General features: G+C 46.7%; 1 protein-coding gene and 1 long non-coding RNA gene across 6 annotated transcripts; both read left to right on the top strand.

Moving 5' to 3' along the window:
• The first annotated feature begins 12,146 nt into the window (after positions 1-12,146).
• LOC133896497 (protein WALLS ARE THIN 1-like) lies at positions 12,147-14,429 on the top strand. Its single transcript, XM_062337127.1, has 5 exons — positions 12,147-12,636; positions 12,771-12,833; positions 12,957-13,073; positions 13,194-13,587; positions 13,721-14,429. The coding sequence occupies exons 1-5, from the start codon at positions 12,425-12,427 to the stop codon at positions 14,081-14,083; spliced, it is 1,149 nt and encodes a 382-aa protein (XP_062193111.1). The 5' UTR covers positions 12,147-12,424; the 3' UTR covers positions 14,084-14,429.
• A 1,524-nt stretch (positions 14,430-15,953) lies between these two features.
• LOC133894888 (uncharacterized) lies at positions 15,954-21,011 on the top strand. Of its 5 annotated transcripts, none has more exons than XR_009905543.1 (5): positions 15,954-16,917; positions 17,016-17,117; positions 20,258-20,358; positions 20,461-20,641; positions 20,942-21,011. It is a non-coding gene; the product is annotated as an uncharacterized LOC133894888 (long non-coding RNA). The 5 variants fall into 5 exon arrangements; XR_009905541.1 differs by lacking the exon at positions 20,942-21,011 and adding an exon at positions 20,728-20,820; XR_009905539.1 differs by lacking the exon at positions 20,942-21,011 and having other exon boundaries at positions 20,461-20,653.
• Positions 21,012-22,167: the final 1,156 nt, after the last annotated feature.

Consider the following 22,167-nt stretch of genomic DNA (forward strand, 5'->3'; position numbering starts at 1 on the left):
AAAACAAGAGCTAGCAGTAAGCAGTACACATGAATATTCGATCGATTCCCTGCTAGCTCCTCCATTTGAAGGTGAAATTTCCTGCTGGCTCTCTTTCACAGATCACGACTCCGGCCTTTCTAGCTAGATCGTGATTCATGATAATATTGTCAATGAGGGATCATCCATCGTAACATCATGTACACCACCACTTTTGTACACATCAACTGATCGAGATGTTACCTGACAAACAGCATTTCTAAGTATCAGCAGATAGTAGTTGGTAAAAAAAAGTGCAGTTGTACCAGAATATTAATTTGTCCATGAGAGATCATAATTCCGGACTAGCTAGATCATGATTCTTGACAATATTAATTTGTCCATGAGAGATCATAATTTACATAGTACATGTACACTGCTTAAATGTGTACACATCGATTGATCTAGATGTTACACGGCAAACAACGATCCTACATATCAGCAGATATTAATCGATCGGTTCTCAACTACTTTTGTCACCCGGGATATCAATTGGTTCTGAGATCTCACGCATATATATGAAGCTTCAAATCTTCAGATAAGTATTTCATCATAACCTTCTTAATTACTTCATGGATAGTTGATATATAGTTATATACTAGCGGCTATATAGTGGAGGTGCATGGCGGATCCAAAGCAAACATTTAGGGAGGGTTTAATCTTTCCTTCCTCATTTCTCATTTCTTTTTTCTCTTCTTCTTTCTCCTCCTCATTTTTTTTTCTTCCTCTTCTATATCCAAAAATTGTAAGAAAGACTCAGAGGCTCAAGCCCCAGTGGATCCGCCGCTGAGTGGAGTAGTTCTTTTCAAGCTTATCGACACGTGATGTAGCAAATTAAATTGTCATTGGATCATTGCATGATGCTTTATTTGATTTGGCCTTTCTGTCAACTGGGTGGTGAAATAAAGGAGGTCGCAGACTGACACTGTGCGAGTGCCATGCTTGACTAGATCAGTGGCAAACGCAACATGGAGGGCGCGTGTGAGTTTGTGATACATGCATGTACGTCTGTCATCAGAGAATCCATCCACGTACAGACATGCATACATCATGTTAGTTTTCTGTCATGTCTTCGGCCGGTCGATGTCGATTTATACAGGCAGTACCACTATCTACAACATGTTGCCTGCTTTGTGTCGATCTACTATTGGCAGATTCATCAGCAGCTCCGATCCATCGGCATCACAAACTCATCAGATATAGCGTACGTACGTCCTCGATCGCTCGCTGCAAGTAGTGTACTCCAAGCTAGTAGCATTATTAAGATGGATGCTTCCATTTTATCTGTTGTTGGAAATCTCCGTCATAAGTTAATTTGAACTGGTGTAGATATAATATTAGCTTGTGAATTAACTGCAATGTTGGCCGGGTTACTGCAAGATAGTATATGCAGTAGCCAAGAAAATACACTACCTCAGAATATATTATCAAAAATAAATTTTAAACCCTATCATAAGCATTTATATATTCCGTCTCTGTAAAAACGTTTGTGATATCGAGTTTATTATAGACGGTTATATATAGACGGGTCTAAATAAGATATGCATCTGTAACTCTGTATGTAATAGAGTTACATATAGACATATCTAAATAAGATGTGTCTGTAATATAGCTACACATGTCAGTTTCGCAATACACGCAGACGATTTTTTCTAAAAAAACCGCCTATATGTATAAAGGATCACAAACGATTTTTGTTCAAACCCGTCTATATAAAATGTCATGGACGGATTTTATTTTTTTTTAAATGTCAATGAGACTCTCCACCCAGAAACCATTTGCTTTCTGGCTATCTTTATGATATGGCATACATCACATATAAATATGCAAAGAACATTATAGACACATACATAAAAACATCATATATATATATATATATATATATATATATATATATATATATATATATATAACATATAAGAATATATTGTTCTCTATATATAATCTCAGGAGCACACATTGTTCAAAATATAAAACAATACATATTCCCTAATTATATCGTCTAGTCTTCCGTAAGGATGATATGATTGATATCATTGACGCCTTCATCCAGAAGGATGAGATGATTGATATCATCTTAGCCGCCAGCGTTTCACCATACTCTCAGTAAAAGTATTATCTTCAATCATCATCTCGCTATCATCCGGATCAAGCTCCATCCTGACTAATTCAGTCATGTGCCAGAACTAAACTATATTGTTTCCAAATCTCTTGCCCTTATTAAGTAAGAGATGACGGTTCAAACCCGTCTTGCAGTTCACGAAAATATCTCTATTGTGATGAACATCAATAGAGAAATTTTTATTAGGAATAAAATACAATAGAACACGATTCACAGAATAAACTGGCTCCATGATGGTACCCTTCTGTAATACCCCTTTCCCAGGATCTCATATGCCTCATATATCAGTACCTGGATCAAGTAGTTGATACACATAGTATAACAATTGTGGCATCATAGTCATATATCGTATATAAAAGTATTAAGGTTACAACAATACAAAAGGGTATTAAAGCATAGAGTATATTACAAGCCTGACCAACAAGCCAACAAAAGCACAGCGGAACAACAACCTAAAGCTACATACAGCTAGGGTGCGAACACGAGCACTAATCTACTCCTCATCCACACCTTCATCTCTAGCGAAGTCAGCATCTGCTTCCTCATATGAATGATAGTAAGAATGAGTACAAAAGATACTCAGCAAATCTTATACTGTTATAAGGGGTTTGATAAATGCATAAATGATTACTACGATTTAGTTTTAAGCATAAAGTAGTTTTCATACAGATATCTAATTATATTCTCTACTGATAACTTTGAAACATCTTAAACAATGTAATAAAGTATATCTAGGGGTTTTCGGTTCTGGAAGGGACTATACCTAACTCCACAATTCCTATAATTATGTCTGGTGTACCTATATTACCACACAGCTCCTGACAGATCGAGCAACACGGCGGTGACAGAGGAGAACGCCCCTAACTAGCCTAAGTTGCACCAAGGTGGGTGAGAGCAGGCCACTGAGCAAAATGGGAAAGAGAACGAGGGTGGCCGCAAGCTGACAGCGATGAAGATCATGATAGTGGTGCGGTGAACTTGGCTCTGCAACACGTGCTCCACACAACCATTGACCGGGGAATGACTGTTTGGTATGGCCTTCATGCTACTCAGGTGGTGTTCCTTCTCTCCTTGGCTGCCGGCATTAGGGATCAATGGCAGTGAAGGATTTGGACGATGACAGATTTAGGGGTAAAGGGAGAGGGAAGGGAAGCTATGCTTCATCTTCTATAGAGAAAGGAGAGGGAGAGAGGCGATGATGAGACGTGTGGCTCAACAAACAGGATGGTGACACCTACCAGAAATTGTGCAGCGCGCGTGGCAGTGCGACCGTCGGCCAACCGCACACGGCGACCAATCGTGTCGCAGCGTCGAGCTATCCCTCTACTTGTGTGCACTCTGTCAGCGAAAGGGAGGGAGAGCGAGAGCACGGAGAAAGCAGAGAGAGGGCGGAAGGACAACGAAGGTTGTCGGTGCCTTAATGGCGAGGGGACTTTTGGAACGCATGAGGTTGTGCTGGAGGAGGAAGACGATGCCGGTTGGGCTATCCACGTGGCGCGCAAGAGAGAGGGTGGTGGTGGGATGGCGCTTGCGTGCACGTGTGTTGGGCCAGGCGAGCGCATAGGGGAGGGGGGACCTAGGTCGGCACACGTCGTGGCCCAAGCGCGAGGGAGAGGAGAGTGGGGCTGGGGGATGTCTGGCTGGCTGGGCCATGTAATCAGGCTGCGCATAGAGAAAAGGGAGAGAGACGGCCCGAGAAGGAATAAAGAGTTTGGAATTGATTTAGAAGAGATTCAAGTAGATTTATTTGAATTTGGGTTTGGATTTGAATTGGGTTTGGCATTAATTCAAGTAATAGTATTTGAATTAGGAAAAGGATTTGAACTTGAAGCCTCCGGATTTGGTTTGAATTCAAAAGATTTGAATTTGATTGGATTTCAGCTAAATTAAATATAAGAAATAGATTCAAATTTTAGAAATTCAAATCTCCACTCAAAGAACCATAAAAACAAATAAACTAAAATGCATATGATCAATTTATTGCATGGATTAGTTTAGAAATTAATTTGGTGCTCTTTGAAATACTTAGCCAAAATAATATATTGGTCTCTTACACAGGTTTCTCTGGTCACGAGACAGGTATGGGCCTAATCAGTTTAATTTCATTACATATTTTTTCACTCAAGTGTTTTTCTTTTACCCAGGTCATCCTTCCGGGCGGACCTAAATGTGGCCAGCACAGGCTTGTTGTGTCCCTCTCGTAGCATTAAACACTATAGGACGACCTAACAAGGCGTGTCAGTAGGTTTTGCAGGAGCACAAACGGCGTGTGGGAATGAGACCTGGCAGACCAGGTGATAACGACGACACAGGCGTGGGAGCAATGGCGCAGACCCTGCAAATCGATAGGGCAAGTGGAATACGACCACTCGTTGTAATGATGGGCATAGATTAGAAGGATTAGCTAGTTCTAAGTCTAGCTTGGGTCCCTATGTAAGTCCTCTCTCCCTCGGATATATAAAGGGAGGGAGACACGGAGAAGAAGTTAAGTGTATCTAGTTCATTCAGATTCATATAAAAAATAAACATGATGTAGGACTATTATCCACAGAGAGGCTCGAACTTGGATAACCTTCGGTGTTCTTAAGTTCATCACACGCACGCAGCTAGGATATATGGCCCCAGGTCGAGGATCATATGCTCGTTGTCATGTATACCCCAATATCACTATCAGGGGCAACCCTCGATATTTGGCGCACTAGGTAGGGGGCGTGTTTTTCGTATCTTGGTAAATTTTATAGTGTGTTTGGGCTACCCATGGTTGTATCCACCGCAACTGATGAGCCTAGCTCTAAGGACTCGGGTTAACGTGGGGTGTTCACCATGAAGCAAGATCAAGACAAGCTCGGGGGCTGTAGAGACCTTCACGCTGTTGGGTCCTGACGATAGACTCCAGACTGTGTGTGTCGGTGTATTCAGAACCAGGGGTCCCTAAGTCCCGAGACCCGGCCGGCCATCCGCCACATGTCACCACCCTGCAAGGTAGGAAGAAGCTAAGTCCCGGGAGAAGGTGTTCGGGGCCGCCGCCTCTGGTTCCCGAGCACCCTAGTTCCCCGATGATCCGCAGTTCGCGCAAGATCATTCGACGACCCGAAGGGTCCCGTCGTCAGGGTGTCATCCAGTCAAAGGCCCAATGCCGCATTTAATAGGCACGCGCAGCCTGACATCCTGACATCCTGACATTCTCAGCTGCCCACGCCCCAGTGTCAGACCCTGCCATGCACTGGCAGGGGGGGGGCGTGGGTCCATTAAATGCACGGGTCCCGTCCCGTTTCATCCGGGTGCCTCGGGATAACGTTGCCAGGATCAAAGCGCTCCGTCGGCCACCCTGCCCTGTCAGAAGGACAAGACGGGGTGGGCGCACCGGGCACCTCTGAGGCTGCCCGGTGGGCCCCTTTTATGGCGCCCAGAGGCTTCCGCAGCGGCTGGTGGTCGAATGCGCGCCGCATTTCTCCACCGCCCCTGTCACTTCGCCAAGATGAAATGATTACGCCTTTCTCCGTGGCACCTTGGCATTCGCGTCCCCTCTTTCCCATTCAGGATATGTTGAGGTCGGCGCGCCTATAAAAGGAAAGGATGGAGAACACTAAAAGAAGGAGAACGACAGCCCCCGACCACGAGACGACCAAGAGACCAGACAACCAACAATCCCCGACGAACCGGACCAAAGATAGATCGACAGACACTCGAACCAGCTCAAGTTAAGCTAGAACATAAGAGCCTCAAGCTCTTTGTAAACAGTTCTCCCCTTAGAACCAGATACCTCCTTGAAGAATTCCCTTCAAGGATAAATATAGCGCTCATACAGGAGTAGGGTGTTACGCCTCCGTGCGGCCCGAACCTGTCTAAAACCCGGCGTACCCACTTTTTCTTGCATTAGGGTGATCGTCTCCCACCAGTCATCGCATTTATTTCTGTTCCCGCTTATTTCCCCAACAAGCTTTTCCAGGATCATCCCCCCGGCCGAATCGCTAAAAAGGGGTCTCTCGGGATCGCTGCGACAGGAGTTCACTCTCCGACAGTGTGCCTTGGGGGAAAACCACCCCGGCAACTACAGGGCCATCCCGAGTGACGTCATCCCTCCCGATGTACAAATAGGCCAGTGCTCTCTCCTCCACAGAGATCTCAACGGACACTTGACGAGCCCTACTATTTCAGAATTTGAGAGGCCGCATGGGGAACCAAAATCCTCTCGAGTCCAGTGGCAATTAAAGTTTCTCTCTCCCACGATCCTCTCCCACGCACACGCCTTCCTTTTTTCTCTCTCCTAGGATTCTCTATCTCTAGACGTTTAACCTCCCCTCGGGATGTGGTTTTCTGAGCCAACCACGAAAGTGTACCATATCGCCAACCACTCTTTGGACGAACTCATGTTCACCCGGGGCCCAAATGGTACAACTGGGTCCGACCACGACCATATAACAAACTGCTCAGTCTACCATATCTGCGAGAGAGCTTGGGGGCTACCGTCAGTGTAAAGAAAAATACGGTTCTCTAGCAGGGGACCTGCGGCGGTCAAATATCACTCTTTTCTACACATTATGATTGGACAGGATCATGGTCCCCCGGTACGTCCAGCTAGCGACCACGCGACCAGTTTCTTTGACCAATCCCCATGTCTCAAAGGGAAACCCCGACTAGTTTTCTCTGATTGTGAGACACGCATATGTCTAATCAGTCTAATTTCATTACATACTTTTTCACTCAAGTATTTTCTCTTACCCAGATCTTCCTTCCAGACGAACTTAGGCGTGGCCGGTATAGGCTTGTCGTCTCCCGTCCCGTAGCATCAAACACTATGGGATGGCCTGACAAGACGTGGCAGTAGGTTTTGCAGCAGCGCAGACGGTGCGTGGGGATAGGTCCTGGCAGACTAGGCGATAAGGATGACATAGGCGTGGGAGCAATGGCACAGACTCTGCAGACCGACAGGGCAAGTGGAATGCAACCACTCGCCGTAATGATGGGCATAGGTTAGCTAGGTCTGGGTGTAGCTTGGGTCACTATGTAAGTCCTCTCTCCTTCGGATATATAAAAGGAGAGACACACGGAGAAGAAAGTAAGTGTATCCAGTTCATTTAGATCCATATCAAAAAATATATAGGATGTAGGGCTATTATCCACAGGGAGGTCCAAACCTGGATAACCTTCGGTGTTCTTAAGTTCATCACACGCACGCAGCTAGAACATACGGTCCTAGGTCGCGGATCACATGTCCATCGTCAGGTATATCTCGATATCATTGTCAAGCGCAACCCTCAACAAGACACGTCTATCTTAGTAATTGTATATGGGTATTTTATCAGTAACGGACTAAAAAAAAACTATCTGCGATACTCTATCTATTTTTATTGATTTTATGGTAGTGATAAGATAGTTGCTTTTGAGAACTCTCCGGGCTGCAGCCGGTAAATACTACCACTATAATTAATACAGAGTATATACATGAGATGTCTGGTGCAGTCAAATTAATACTCCCAAACGTGTATATATATACACACACTCCAGTCCAGCGCCATGATGCCTGCCTCGAGAATCTCAGGGAGATCGATGACGATGATGCTGCCGAAGCAGAGGAAGCTGAACTGCACTGCCCTGCAGGCAGGCTCGATCGAGTGCCAATCGAGTACTACAGTAGTACTAGCTTGGAATTCAAAATTGAACAATGGCCTCTTGCTTTCGTGTTTACTGACTGCAGTTTTGTTGGGATGCAGCAGCAGTCGGTCTGCATGCATGCACGCATGTCGCGCTCCCGCTTGGTACTTGCTGCCTATTCTTTCTCGGCCGGCTACCTGCTGCCGGATCGCTTGGTCTTTCGTTGATCGATCGCTTCTGTAGTCTAGTCTGTACTCCTAGCTACTAGCTGCTGCTGTTCGCGTGCAGGAGAGTCAAGCATATGGATCCAAGCTGTCTGAGCTTGAGGGGGATACCTCCTTCTTTCTCTCTCACTTGGACTCTGCTGCATGGATGGCATGTTGCACAGTGAACCCCCTGTGCCCTAGATACTTCCATCCGCATCCTTGCTCAACTCCTCAAGCCTTTTTTAATTATACTATATTAGTCTCCCTCAGCGTACTACTGCTGAGGTTAGTAATCTGTCTGAAAAGTATAGTAGCTAACTGCATAATAATGGACATCGATTTTCAGCAATGATGTGATCTAGCTTGACTTTTGAGCCAGGGCGTGCATCAGGCAAATCAAAAGCTGCCTAGTACTATACTATTACTCTACAGTAAAGCATGCCATTAAGGTTAGGATGTACCTCTAATGAATGGTACAAATGGGGGCATGGGGTCAGGAAATATCTGCTTATTAGGTCTAAAATAATCCCTACATAAAGTTGTGAATGAATGGTGTAATGGCAGACATATGCATGTATCTTTACATCATTGCAGATGCAAAGTTCATAATTCTCTACTTAATTAAGAGCTGCATAAAGTTATGTGGTGCATGCTGGGTACCTTAAACATGGATACATCAAGTTAACAACATGGTAATCATATATACCAAATTAAGAGCTCGATCATAAGTGCAGTGTGACACTCCAACTGATTGATCAACCCGCCGGCCCCATCTGAAGTGACGGCTTATATAGCACAGAAGCTTGCATCAGCAGTGACTAATCAGCGAACAAATGACTGCCAAAATTACAGTGATTAATTTATTTGAACATGAGAAATCTCCCAGCTGGTACGACCTGAATGCATGCACGTATGCAAGTGAAATGGCAAGTATGTACGTAGTAACACTTTGGGAGGAGTGGGAATTCAAAGCAGCATATATACTACTCCTACAAAGCAACGCCTGCAATGGAACGGAAGGAAAAAATAAAAATAAAAAATAAAAAGTGACGCGGCCAGCAGTGGCAATGCGTCGTTGGTGGTGCGCGCATGGATCCATCCATCGATGGCTCTTGGTAGATCGACATGCATGCTCTTGCTAGTGCTGCCACATCCATCCATGCCTGCTTGTCGGCCTCAACCTATACTCATCTCTCATCAAGATCAAGACTAGATTACATCTGCCTGCTGTTGCATCAATTTCTCCATCGATCGAGAAGAATATATATATACATACATACTAGTCGTACTAGCTACTAGTAGCTTGATTCTCATTTCTCTCATAAAGGTGAACACTACAGACTATGCAATTCAGGTTCTGGAGTGGTGTTCAACAACAGACCACATGCATGCAAGTAAGATGGATGCATGGATGAATGCTAGATTCCACGGAATGAGGTTACTGAACAAGACGATGGTGTGGCAAAGCATGCATGCATGCAACAAGCTAGGAGTTAGCTTAGGACCACTGACGACAGAGTGATCAATCCAGTTCGAGTCATGTAATTAGTTGCTGGCACTTGTCCATTAGTAAGCTAGCTAGCTATGATTAACATCGATTGACGGATCCATCTAATTTAGATTGGAGTATATTAGAATGAATATATAAATATACTCATAGTGATAAATGAGTATATCTAGTTTATTTATATGATATTGCAACAACTACTAGCTAGCTAGTATACTCCATTGTCCATGCATGCAATAAGATTCAGTTCATCATTTTCATAGTTACCGGATGAGTAACAAATGACCATTGTCCATGCATTCATTCCATCGGAAGAAGGAAATAGAAAAAAGACAAGAAAAGAAAATTAGCTAGAACATTGTCGCGGCTGGAGCGAGCAGGATGTCCCTGGAAAGCAGGAAAAGCTAGCGATCGATATGATCGATCTCAATTCTCAGGCAGGCAGCACCTGGCCAGCCCATCGATGGAATATACGGCAGTGCGTGCAAACTAAAGGTGCGTAGTTGTATAATTAGATTAGACGATGTGGGGCTAGCTAGGTAGCTTGCAAATTAACTTGCAGTGGCTAGCTACCTGTATAATAGATCGATCGATGTGGGGCTTGCAGTTCCAGACTTGCAGTGGTGTGTGTACCACCTCGATCGATCGTAGTGGCATCACCGATAAACAAAAGACATGATTTGGAGATGTTCTGAAAAGACACTGTGGCCAGACATGCATGCTCTCTCTCTCTCTCTCTCTCTCTGGTCCAAGCATTTTTCCTCCTCTTCGATCTGCAGCTTTTCTCCTTGCTTTTGCATTCTTTTCTTTTTCTTTTTTGTTTCCCCTGCTTTTCTGAAGCAGCTAGCAGATCCATGTAGTGGAGGGTGCACGCTTGGATATTACTCCCTCCGTCCCTTTTTAATATCGTTTTAGCCTTTAACACACATAATAAGGTGACAATCAATTCTTTCACTTTTGATATATATATGAAAAGTTAATTATTAAGCGCTCTCTTCCAGCTATATATTTATGCAGACGTATGCAAGAAAACTATTTTGGGGCGGCAGCTTCAATTTCATATATATAGCTCTCTAACAAATTCTATGATAATAATTCAGAGCTGCAGCTAGCTTTGCCTGTTCTTGGACTACAACAGCATGTACACGTCTTGACCAAACTCAACTACTCATATTAGAGCTTGCTCCAGCACTTTCAGATATATATCCGTCACTGGATCTGTTGGAAAATAGCAATGCATACTTGAAGTGTTCAGCATGCATGTTCATGGATTGCAACAGCATGCAGATCATACATGCATCCGTCTTGATAATTCCAAAACACTAATTCAAACAGGAGATAATTAAAACCACACACACACACATATATATATATATGCAGATATCAATAATCCATATATCTCTCTTAAAATGTGTATATGAATGCACAAATGCTTGGTACGTACTGCAACCAGGTTAAAGGTGTTACACAACAATCACAGGCAGGCGCGGCGCCCCAACCTGCATTCGACAGTGACGTATCAGTTATGTGAGCACGCATGCATCCTAAATAAAATTAGCAACAAATTAACCAAGGCAGATGTAATGCCTAGCCTAAGGCAGATCTAATTGCTTTTCCATTATTCCGCGACTGCTTTCGTTCCATCCTCGATCGCTTTCTTTCTATCAATCAATCTGTATCTGTATCTGCACACGGTTAGTGGAGTGGCGCCAAACGATATATGGATGGATCGATGGAGATGCCATCAAACAAACCAGTCCACTAGCAAAGGGAAAGGCAGCTGCTGTCTATTCACCTCTTGCAAAAGCGACGCCACACTACTGAAACCACGCAATCGCCAATCAACATATACCGATACTCTGTCGCTAGCTTCAATAATTCACATCTGTATGCATGCTGCACTAAATTGATTAGCGAGTGTCTGCTTTCATCCATCCCGTCTAATTAACCATCTGCTAAACCTCAAACTGACTACTCTTTTTATGTTTGTCTGGGTTAATATACCAATAAGGTACAAACGAGTTTGCTAAAATCTCAACCGAGTGTTTCTTTGCTCCATGATTTGTGCTCCGGCGGACCCTCCCTTCTTCTCCATCTGCGGTGAGGTTTTAGGGTTAGGGATCAGGATCGGGATAGAGTTTATTGCCCAGGGTTCACCATACCCTCGGACTTAGAGGGAGGCCAAGGCGGCAGTCGGACCGGTTGTGGGAGGCCGGCAATTAGCAATGGCACATCAGTGGCCTAGGAAGCATTGGTTTCCTTGACTGCCCCGAGAAAGTTGAAAAGATGGTTATCACCATTATATGAGTGCACTATATGGTAAAGAAAGTTGTTAGGGGAATATACCTACATCATCCTCAAATTGGTCTTACAAGTAGTGACTCATGCCTAGGCGACTGGAAATAGAAACCATTTCAGTCAACACTCTAGATCGTTGGATTCAAATCCAAGGATGGTTCGGCTACTTTCTTCCACATCCAAACAAGTCGTACCCCCTTTCTCTCTCTTCTCACAACGCTGCGCAGACGAGCTGCCCTCCTCCTTTCGTCTTGGGATCCGTGACCACTGCCCCCGCCACGCTAATCTTGCGGAGTAGCTAGTGGTAAAGTTAGGGTGAACAACTCGAGTGCATGCCCGGTAACTTTAATTTGTTGAGTAATAAATTAAGCTTGTCCGGCAAAAGGGAGGAAGTGGAGTGGGCGTACGACAAGGAGAAAAACAGTGACAGTTGGAGTGCCACGTTCCCGATCGCATGCAGAGATCGGGGCTCACTGATGAATTCACTACCCTCGATCGATCGGGGCCGCCTCCCCAGCTCCGCCTCTGCCCTGCCCTGCCCTGCCCTTATATAGAGACCCCCTCGCTCGCTCACTCCGATGATCCGATCCCCACTGCTAGCTAGCCGGCCGCCTCAGCTTCTTCCATCTATCGTCTTGTCGATTGACCGGCGGCTGCAAAGCAAAGCAAAGCAAAGCAATGGCGGATGCGATGGAGGGGCGGCGGGTGTGCGGCATGCCGGAGAAGGCGCAGCTGCATGTGGCGATGCTGGCGCTGCAGTTCGGCTACGCGGGCTTCCACGTGGTGTCGCGGCTGGCGCTCAATATGGGCATCAGCAAGCTCGTCTTCCCCGTCTACCGAAACATCATCGCGCTCTGCCTGCTCGTCCCCTTCGCCTACTTCCTCGAGAAGTACGTACCGTATTTCCTCTTTGCTCACCAACCAACCAACCGATCGACCGATTATTATTGATCGGCAATGATCATGAGCTGCATGCAAGATGAATGATTATATATAATCCGGATCCCTTAATTCCCTGCTGCAGGAAGGACAGGCCCCAGCTGACTCTCAATTTCGTCATCCAGTTCTTCCTCCTCGCCCTCTGTGGGTAAGCTAGCCTAGCTAGAGACATGCATGCATGATCGATCCAGTAGCTAATCTATAACTAGCTAGCCTTAAATAATCCTAGCTAATTAATTATGATGATTAATATATGGCAATAATTAATTAGGATAACGGCGAACCAAGGGTTCTACCTCCTGGGCCTGGACAACACGTCGCCCACATTCGCCTCTGCCATCCAGAACTCCGTCCCGGCCATCACCTTCGCCATGGCTGCCGCGCTCAGGTAGGTAGTGCTTGCTATATATACATAGCATGCGTACGTGGACGAATTGATCAATTAATAATAGAAACGACTCTATATTGGATCTGACATGCATGCATGCATGCATTAATATATATGCAGGATCGAGAAGGTCCGCCTTGACCGGCGCGACGGCGTGGCCAAGGTGGCGGGCACGCTGGCGTGCGTCGCGGGGGCCTCGGTCATCACGCTCTACAAGGGCCCCACCATCTTCGGGGCCGGCGGCGACAAGCTCATGGCCGGCCCTGAGCTGGGCAAGGACGACAAGAACTGGACGCTGGGTTGCGTGTACCTGATCGGGCACTGCCTGTCGTGGTCGGGGTGGCTGGTGCTGCAGGCGCCCGTGCTGAAGAAGTACCCGGCGCGCCTCTCCGTCACCTCCTACACCTGCTTCTTCGGCGTCATCCAGTTCCTCATCATCGCCGCCTTCATGGAGAGGGACGCCGACGCATGGAGATTCCACTCCGGCTCCGAGCTCTTCACCATCCTCTACGCCGTAAGTAATCCTCATTGATTATTTCTGATGCAGAAAGTAAAACAATTAAGCTAGCTAGCTAGCTGAGTGGTGCAACAATGAAATCGATGAAAAGGCAAGGCTGTACAAATCAATGATGGCCTTTAATTTGCAGGGTTTCATCGCGTCGGGCGTGGCGTTCGCGGTGCAGATCTGGTGCATCGACCGCGGGGGCCCGGTGTTCGTGGCGGTGTACCAACCCGTCCAGACGCTCGTCGTCGCCATCATGGCCTCCCTCACCCTCGGCGAGAAGTTCTACCTCGGGGGGATCATCGGCGCCGTGTTCATCATCATCGGCCTCTACCTGGTGCTCTGGGGCAAGAACCAAGAGAGGGCGCGCCTCGTCAAGGACGCCGCTGCGGCCTCCGGCGAGCGCGACTCCGCCTCTGTCGTCGGCATCCGGAGCACCAAGCAGGCGTCGTCCGTGACGCAGCCTCTCCTGCTGCCTTCCTCCACCTCGTCCACGGAGAACGTCTGATCGATCCAAGTCGTCATGGATCGAGATTATATTGGAGAAGCTCTGTACCAACGATTGCTCGCTCAAGCTAGCTGCCCCTCGATCAGCACTATATTCATCCAGGCACCGGGCGCCGCACGTACGTGTCGAGGTCGAGCGATCCAGTGTTGTTAATTAGTATTAGTTTTTCTTGTTAATTTGACGCACGTATGCAGCTGCTACATTATATTATATAAGTATGCATGCATGCATGCATTAGTGTGGTGAGCGAGCAGATCATGACTGGTTGATTACGACCTGCTTCGTAATCGTACCTACTCCAGCTAGGATTGCATCGTTTGGGCTTGGAACATGCATCTATTATCTACTCCGATCCTATATGCATGCATGCATCGTGTGTATGTACCTCAAGATTGTTCACGGAGGCTTGTTAATTACTGGTACATCAGTACGTGCGTGCTTGATTAATGTATTACATCACCTAGCTAATTAAGCTGCCGTGCCGTATCTATCTGCGTATCTCTTCAATCAAAACGCGGTCGCATTCTCATCCCATGAGGGGCTCCACGCCAGCACATCCGTTCTACACCGTCAGATGGAAGCACCGGCGTTTTAGGGCCTTTCGATATGTGGTGTTGCAGCGTCTCTTTTGTGAGAGTTTGAGGAACCTCTTCTGGCCGCTCCCTCGTTCGTTTCGCTATCTCTTCAATCTAAACGTGGTCACGTTCTCATCTCATGAGGGGCTCCACGCCAGCACATCCATTTTGCACCGTCTAATGGAAGCCCCGGCGTTTTAAGGCCTTCCGATATGTGGTGCTGCAGCGTCCCTTTGGTGAGAGTTCGAGGAACCTCTTTGGCTGCTCCCTCACTCATTCGTTAATTCTCGGCGCTGTTGTCCCCTTCTGCATCCGTTGTCGTTACGTCATCCCCTTCGCCATCCCATCTGCTTCTCGACGTTGTTGTCCTCTTATGCACCTACCATCGCTGCTCCTAGCGTCACCCCTCATCTCCTCGATTCCAGCCGGGAAGAATCACAACCAAGGCTGATCCTGAGATTTCGATGGTCCGAAGCAAAATTAAAATAGGGGATCATTGAACATAAATATTAAAATATTTATATATTAATTACAAATATAATATTCTGAGCATTAAAAAAATTGTCAATGTCTCTTTTATGTGACTATCATCTCGTTTCTTTTTTTTTCTTTCCTTTTTCCCTACTAGATACATGCTTTCTAGATGTCTTTGTTATCACATAGTGATAATTGAGTATAAATAGTTCTGAAAATTGAAATAAAAAAGTCATCAATAATTGACAACTAGTGTAAAGCTATAAAATAATTAAATTAAATAAACAAAATCATCTGGCTGGGGATTACCATAGTTACCATGCCCGCTGGCGATCAAGATGAGAAGAGGGAAGGGGAACATGCGAGCAATGACATACCACGATCGAGGTTAGGGATTAGTCTTTCGTCAATTTTGGACGATTGATCTTGAGATTTGGGAGGAGGAGGATCAGATGAGCTAATGAAGACACACTATTTTGGACGGAGATACAGAGAGGTCAAGGGGAGGGGAGGGGAACATGCAAAGATCTTGATGTTGTTGCTATTAGGAATTATGATCGGTTTGACTAGGATCCACGATAGTATAACTACAGTATCGCACGATCAAGGTTGCACACATACTTTGTTATTTTGGAAAGGATATATCATTCATGGTTTGGTTAGGTTAGATTACTAAGTAATGTAACGTTAGACCTTCAGCTATTTACAGATTTAGATGTTTCATTTGGTTTAGTTGTTACTTGCTAACAAATTGTGCAGCTTATAGACTTAGACTAGATTGATATGGATACCTGTTTGGGCTCTAGATTTCGGGGGGCCGGGACGGTCTCCCCGCCCGCCCTGCCGCAGGGACGGCCCTGATCACAGCAGGAGCAGAAGCCGCCGTCGGGGTCCCGGTCTCCGTGCTGCCCAGCAGCCCCTCTTCTCCTCTCGTCCCATTCGTCGCCGCCGCCACGGTTCCTCGCCTCTTAGCACCCTAGATCAGCGGCGTCTCTGCGTCCGCGCCGCCTCCCGCCTCCCCGCTCTGCCGTCTCCTACGCGCGCTCTCGTCGCCACCGCAGCCTCAGCTCCACGAGCCCTCACCGCCAGTGCCTCCGCTCCACGCGCCCTCGCAGCACGCGCCTCCCCTGACATAGGCGCTGCCGGACTCCGGCGCTTCCTCGCCGCCCCATTCCAGGAGAGCACGAGGTGACATCGCTCGGCCACGGACGGCCTTGACGCTCGATCCGGAGGAAGTGGCGGGTGGGAACCCCATGCACGGGATCCATCTGCGGTCTTCCCGATGTACATCCTGGCCCACCTCTCCTCATTCCTTCATCCCCTCGCCGGCGCGCAGTGGAGATCCATCCAGGCGTCGATCGGCGCCTTTCTTCTCTTGTATGTAATCCCTGTATCGTCCACCATCGTGCGACACCCCATCCCACCGCCATCGATTAAAAAGCAGCCACGTTCATCTTCTCTGTTCGCCTCTGTTCTTTACCACCTCCGTGCCAGCACTCTAGGCGAGAGGGTCATACTCGCCTCGGCCCGCCAGGACGACGCCACTTTCCGCATTGTTGAGGGGAGGTGGCCAACTGCTAGGAGAGTGCGTACATGCAGGAGGGAATGGGGGCTCTGCGGGTGGCCAAGGAGGTGCTCAGGATGCAGGAGGGGTGGAGGAAGGAGGCGGTGAGGGAGATGAATAGAACCGGAAGATTGTCACGGTCACTGGCCAATTCGGCCACTGACTGACCGTGCCTGTTGCTTGATGTTCTGTCGGGTGTGGCCGAGGAGGTTTTCTTCCAGGTAGATTTGGTGCTGGTTTGGTCGGGTTTGTGATGTTTTACGAGAAATGAGTTGATAACTCGACATATTGTGTTGGTGATTCTGTTGTTGATATGCAGCCGAAGCTGGTGCTGAACACTGTAGATGTACTGAGGAAGGCTTCATTTGGAGGGTGATTGCACTCGGAGCCAATGAACACTGCTTGCCGCGACCTCAGATGGGTGAGTGTTTGCGCATTCTGTCATGGTGCATGCTCTATGTTGGTCATTTGTGTTTTTAAGGAGCTTAAGTGATAGAACCTGAGTAGCCTGAATTTAGTGCACTTCGGGGCATAATTGTGTTCACAAGTAAAAGGTAAAAGCAGAAAGGCATGAAGCCTGCATAATTAACCTGATTGAAGCATATAAGTTGGGATGAATGCCAATAGACCTGGCAACACGATTATTGATTGGTTAACTGTGCACTTCTGAACTGCTATGAAACTGGCACTAGAACTTCCTGTTATATTAATCAAGGGAAAAATTTTAGGTTAGGTTGCAGTTAAAGGAGATTATGGGAAAAAAAGTCTACACAAGTTGTGCTCTCTTAGGTGCTTGTCATACAACCGGCTGCAGTATCAGTTTAACTGCTTAGCAAAGACACTAACCACTGAGCTATACACCCTGAATATCTTGAACTATGTTTCCCAATGAATAGACAAACAGAAGTTTAAATGTGTTAAACAGGGTTATACAGTGCGTCGATTTCTGAATAATGTTACATAGCACTTGCTAGCTCACCATGTAAATGTTTAGTACCAATTTTTGCTTTTCCTGTTGAATCTGTGCCTACTCCTTGCATATTCAGTCAGATAGATGGACTGATAAATGAATTTGTCACCATTTTTTGGTGTGAGATAGATTGACTTGATAGATGAGTTGATACTGAAAAAACTCATTGCATACAAAGCCCAACAATTTGAGGCCTTCCAGCTATGTCCAATATTTGTGAGATCGATTTGGGAAGGTTACTTATGAGAGTTAAAAATTGTAGGTGTTCAATTATTGCATCAATCGCATCAAGGATTATATGTCGTGAAAGCCTACAGGATGTAGCAATTTTGTGCATTACTCTGGTTAGTGCTTTCCATTATAGTTCAAAACAGAGCTCATGATATTTTATAGAGGGTCTTACTTGAAATCCATGAAAGTATTGCATCTCAAGAATTTTGGTACCAATGTTGCACTAGGATTGGGAGGCATCTGGAATATCTGTGTCACCAGTTTAATGTCCATGCCTTTCTACGGGTAAAATATATTATCTTGCACTTATATATTGAGCGTCTCTCTCTAAGGTTTGCCTACACTACACCCTTGTTTGCACGGTATTCAGGAACCTTCATTAAAATAGTCTGTAACAATTTAGCAAAATGTAGGAGAAATGATGTTGTCTCTCTTTTGATCATATTGCAATGATTGTTCAATAAGTATCTGAAACCTAAAAAATGATTCAGAGTAGAAACATTGTTCAATAATTTCTTCCGGCAAGGGCACGATGGCGGAGCGAGACGTGAGGAGAGGCTCGGGGCTTGAGGGAGCGACGCGGGGCGCGAGGCGAGGCGAGGCGCGGGACGCGAGGTTGGCTGTGACCCGCGGCGACGGGACGGGCGGTGCGGCGCAGAGCAGAGGGCAGTGACGGGACGAGCGACGCGGCGCGGAGCAGTGAGCTACCCCGGGTCACGGGGAGAGAGAGGGATTTTTTTTTTATTTTCTAGGAGAACACGGGTGTGACACATCATTCATAAATGTATTGACATAGGATGGTTGTATAATAATAGGTTTAGAAATTGATGTTCCAAAAATGGCACAACATCCTATAGAACAAACTTATTTCCTATGGAAAGTTCCTATACAATATGTTAAACAGTTTGTAAAAAAAGGTGTCTCTAGGGATAACACTGTCTGAGGACAAGGAGACTGGAGAGTGCAAAGAAAGTGATAAAGATGAAATTCAGAAGCAGACTCATGAAGATATGTGTGCAGAACAGGACATGCATATACCAGAAAAAGAGGGACAAGGAGGTGCTATCGGTTCAGTGGGCAACAAGACTAGAAAGCAGTAGATAAAGCAATGGGGATAGCTAAAAAGAAAGATTTAGAAACTATACCCTATACTTTTCTCCATAATGTTTATGTTGATAGTATCTGCTCCCCTTTCATGGCGATGGGCCATACGGCACGCTAAAGACGTGCTATTTTCTAGTCTATTATACTAAAGTGCTACACTTCCTCGTTCCCTCATTGTGCCACGTCAGCCATATGATGACTGGGACGGTGGACCGGCGTTGTGGGCTGAGTCCACTGGTCCATGGTAGACCGAAGGGATATGGGGTTTGGCCGATCTAATCTGGGCCTTTGATGGATGATCTAACGGCTCTTGGCGGTTGGGGAGGTTTAACAGTCAGCGGCGACATAAGGATGGCGGCGCCGCCTCCGGTCTCGCTGGAGCATCGCCAGCAAAGTGCAATACCGAGCTACGGTCTACCAAATGCGACGGAATAAGGCGCAATCGAACGAGATGCAGGCGGGGAGTCTCGCCAAGGGTATTTCGACGGCCGGAGAGGTCTCTACGGTGGTTGGCGACGGAGAAGAGCGGCAGCGGAGGTCGGAGCTCGACGGGATCTCGGCTACGGCGACGAAGGGGTGAAATTGGTGGGCGAGGAAGCTTCCACAGGGTTCTGTAGTGCCGGAGAGACGGTCAATTGGTCGCGGGATGCATTGGTTAGGCCTGTCGACGGCGAGGTGGTGGCGTGACTTACCAACGCTTGGCGAGAAGACGAGTGCGGCGGCAGAACGGCGATGATAAGCGGTGAAATGGGATCCCTGTGCTTCGGCGAAGCTGATGACGGTCTCTGTTGCACCGGAGAGGGCTCGGACGCGGCGCAGGAGTGCTCGGCGACGGCAATGGTGGCTCGGGGACTGGAGAGGGAGTACAGGGTGGGGGAGGCACAAGGGCTGCGGGCACAACTTAAAGCGCAGAGGCGTGCGTGCCATTGCGGGGAACGTGGGCACGGGGGCTGGACGTGCGCCAACGAATTCGAGTGACGCGGTGCGGCGGTTGCGGGCGTGGGTGCGAGCGTGAGCGCGGGCACGGTGACGATGCTGACAAGCAGGGCCCGACTATCAGTGAGAGAGAGAGGGGGAGATGGGCCGGGCTGCGATGAAGAAATGGGCTGGGCCGGGAGCTGAGCTGCGGGCTGAAAACGGACGCACAAGGTGCATTACAGATCAGCATAGTAGTGTGAGTGTCAAGCTACTTGAAATTTGACCCTTATTTTTTTTCGCATCAAACGTTGATGGTAATCGTGGTGTGCTCATGAAAGCTGAACCAAGCAAAGCATAATCAAGATGATGCGTGTTCAATGGCGCACTCATGGTTCAGCCGTGGCCAGCGCGGTGCTGCAGCAGCAGCGGCAAGCGCGATGTAAGTGGTCATTAGTTCATCACTGAACTACCGTGCATTTGTACATATTTTACATTAATGTTTCTGTTATTAGTCATGCTTTTTAATTGGAACACCAATTAGTTCTGTATACTTCAGAAGTTAAGCACTTCACAAGATAGTTCTACACTTGTCCAAAACGAAGGCACCGCGAAAGAGTCTATCATCTGCTTTGCCAGACCCATTGGATGAGATCAATCAATTAAGATCTGCCAGTGGGGATCATTCTTCAGTTACTGGTTCAGCACCAGATTTTTCAATGCAGGTCCATCACCTGCCTATTGTACTACTAATTTGCAATGATTTTTTTCTTATTCATAAGGTGTTCTCTGTTGTTATTGTGGACGTTAGTAGTTCACAACCAGACAGGATAACCATTGTGCATTAGGACGCCAAATGCCATGGCTTGAAGGGGATTGGGATTCTGAAGAGGGGAGATAGGCTCTAGATTGAGATGAAGAGAACTTTTTGGAGAGATACCAATTCATTCTTGCTTAGTTAACAGTTGATAGTTTAAAATCTGTAAGTTGGCAAAAGTTCAAACCAAAAGTTTGGTTAATTGCAGAATGCGGAAATCAACTATTTACAAGAAAAGTTCTTCGCCTTGAGCAACAACTCTCAGTAAAAGTCGACATGTAATACTGAATTTTTGAAAACGAAAAAAGAGAGAGATTTGACCGAATTTTTGACTTTTTGATCCGTGGCTCGTATGGCCGATCGGAGACCGTGGTTGCGTTCATCTCATCGAGACGAACCTGTTTTGCTATTCATATGTCCGTTCCGGGCATTTTGTGACCCGTAGCAAGTCTAATCAATCTAGACCGTTCGTTGTTTTGAAATAAAAAAAAATAAAAAAAAGGGGATAAGTACTGGATACTCTTCACGCGTTTGCATTCTCTCTCTCTCTCTCTCTCTCTGTGTCGCGCGCCGAGCCCGTCGCTGCTGTGAGCTGCTCGCCGTCCGCCGGGCTAGCCCAGCCTGCGTCGCCGGCCTGCGCGCCGTCGCTGCCGCTGCTCGCCGCGTGCCTGCGCCGCCGTCGCGCCGTGCGCTGCCGTCCGCCACGCTGACCGCTTGCTGCCGCCGGGTGCTGCGCCGCCGGCCGCCGTCGCTCCCGCCAGCACGACGCCGTAGCGCCGCTGACGAACGTCGCGCGCCTGCACCGCCGTCGTGTTCACTCTGTGCCAGCCACTGAGAAGAAGCAAGCACCAGTCCGCCGGCTGAAGAAGCCAGCGCAGGAAGAAGGAAGCCAGGAAGAAAAGAAAAGAGAAGAGAAAAGAAAAAGAGAAAAGAAAAAAAAAAGGGAAAAAGGGGAAAAGTTGGAAATTTCGGATTTCCGTCTGATTCGTCGTCAATCCTTCGAAGGTGATTCCTCGGTAATTCTTAGATGTTTGTGGTTGGACTAAATCAAATCAATCAAATTCCTGTCGTATTATTTCATGTGATCAATAGTCTGTTTCGTTTCGATAATCATTATTGATTCGAAGATACGATATCCGAGTCGAAGTATTTATTTCGATCATCAGAGCGAAGTCTAATTAGTGAGATTTTAGTTCGACTCTGAATTGAAAATAGTGTATCATTTCATGTGATACAATTGTCTGTTCAGTTTTTCGGAATGTAGGCGTATACGCGACGTTTTCAGACGTAGAATTGACGCTTCATATTTTATGTGTTTTAAATGTATATTAGTTCTAATAGTATGCCTGTACAGGCGGTACTATTTTCGGGCGTTCTTGATCGAATTTTCTTCATCATCGGTAAAGGCAAGTGAATGTATTGTATGACTATGCT

This window comes from Phragmites australis, chromosome 16, assembly GCF_958298935.1.
Source record: "Phragmites australis chromosome 16, lpPhrAust1.1, whole genome shotgun sequence".
Lineage (NCBI taxonomy): Eukaryota > Viridiplantae > Streptophyta > Magnoliopsida > Poales > Poaceae > Phragmites > Phragmites australis.

Coding starts and splice junctions, on each gene's coding strand:
- LOC133896497 (XM_062337127.1), top strand. CDS start 12,425: ATGGCGGATGCGATGGAGGGGCGGCGGGTGTGCGGCATGCCGGAGAAG. Junction 12,637..12,770: donor TTCGCCTACTTCCTCGAGAA/GTACGTACCGTA, acceptor TCCCTGCTGCAG/GAAGGACAGGCCCCAGCTGA. Junction 13,588..13,720: donor TCTTCACCATCCTCTACGCC/GTAAGTAATCCT, acceptor TTTAATTTGCAG/GGTTTCATCGCGTCGGGCGT.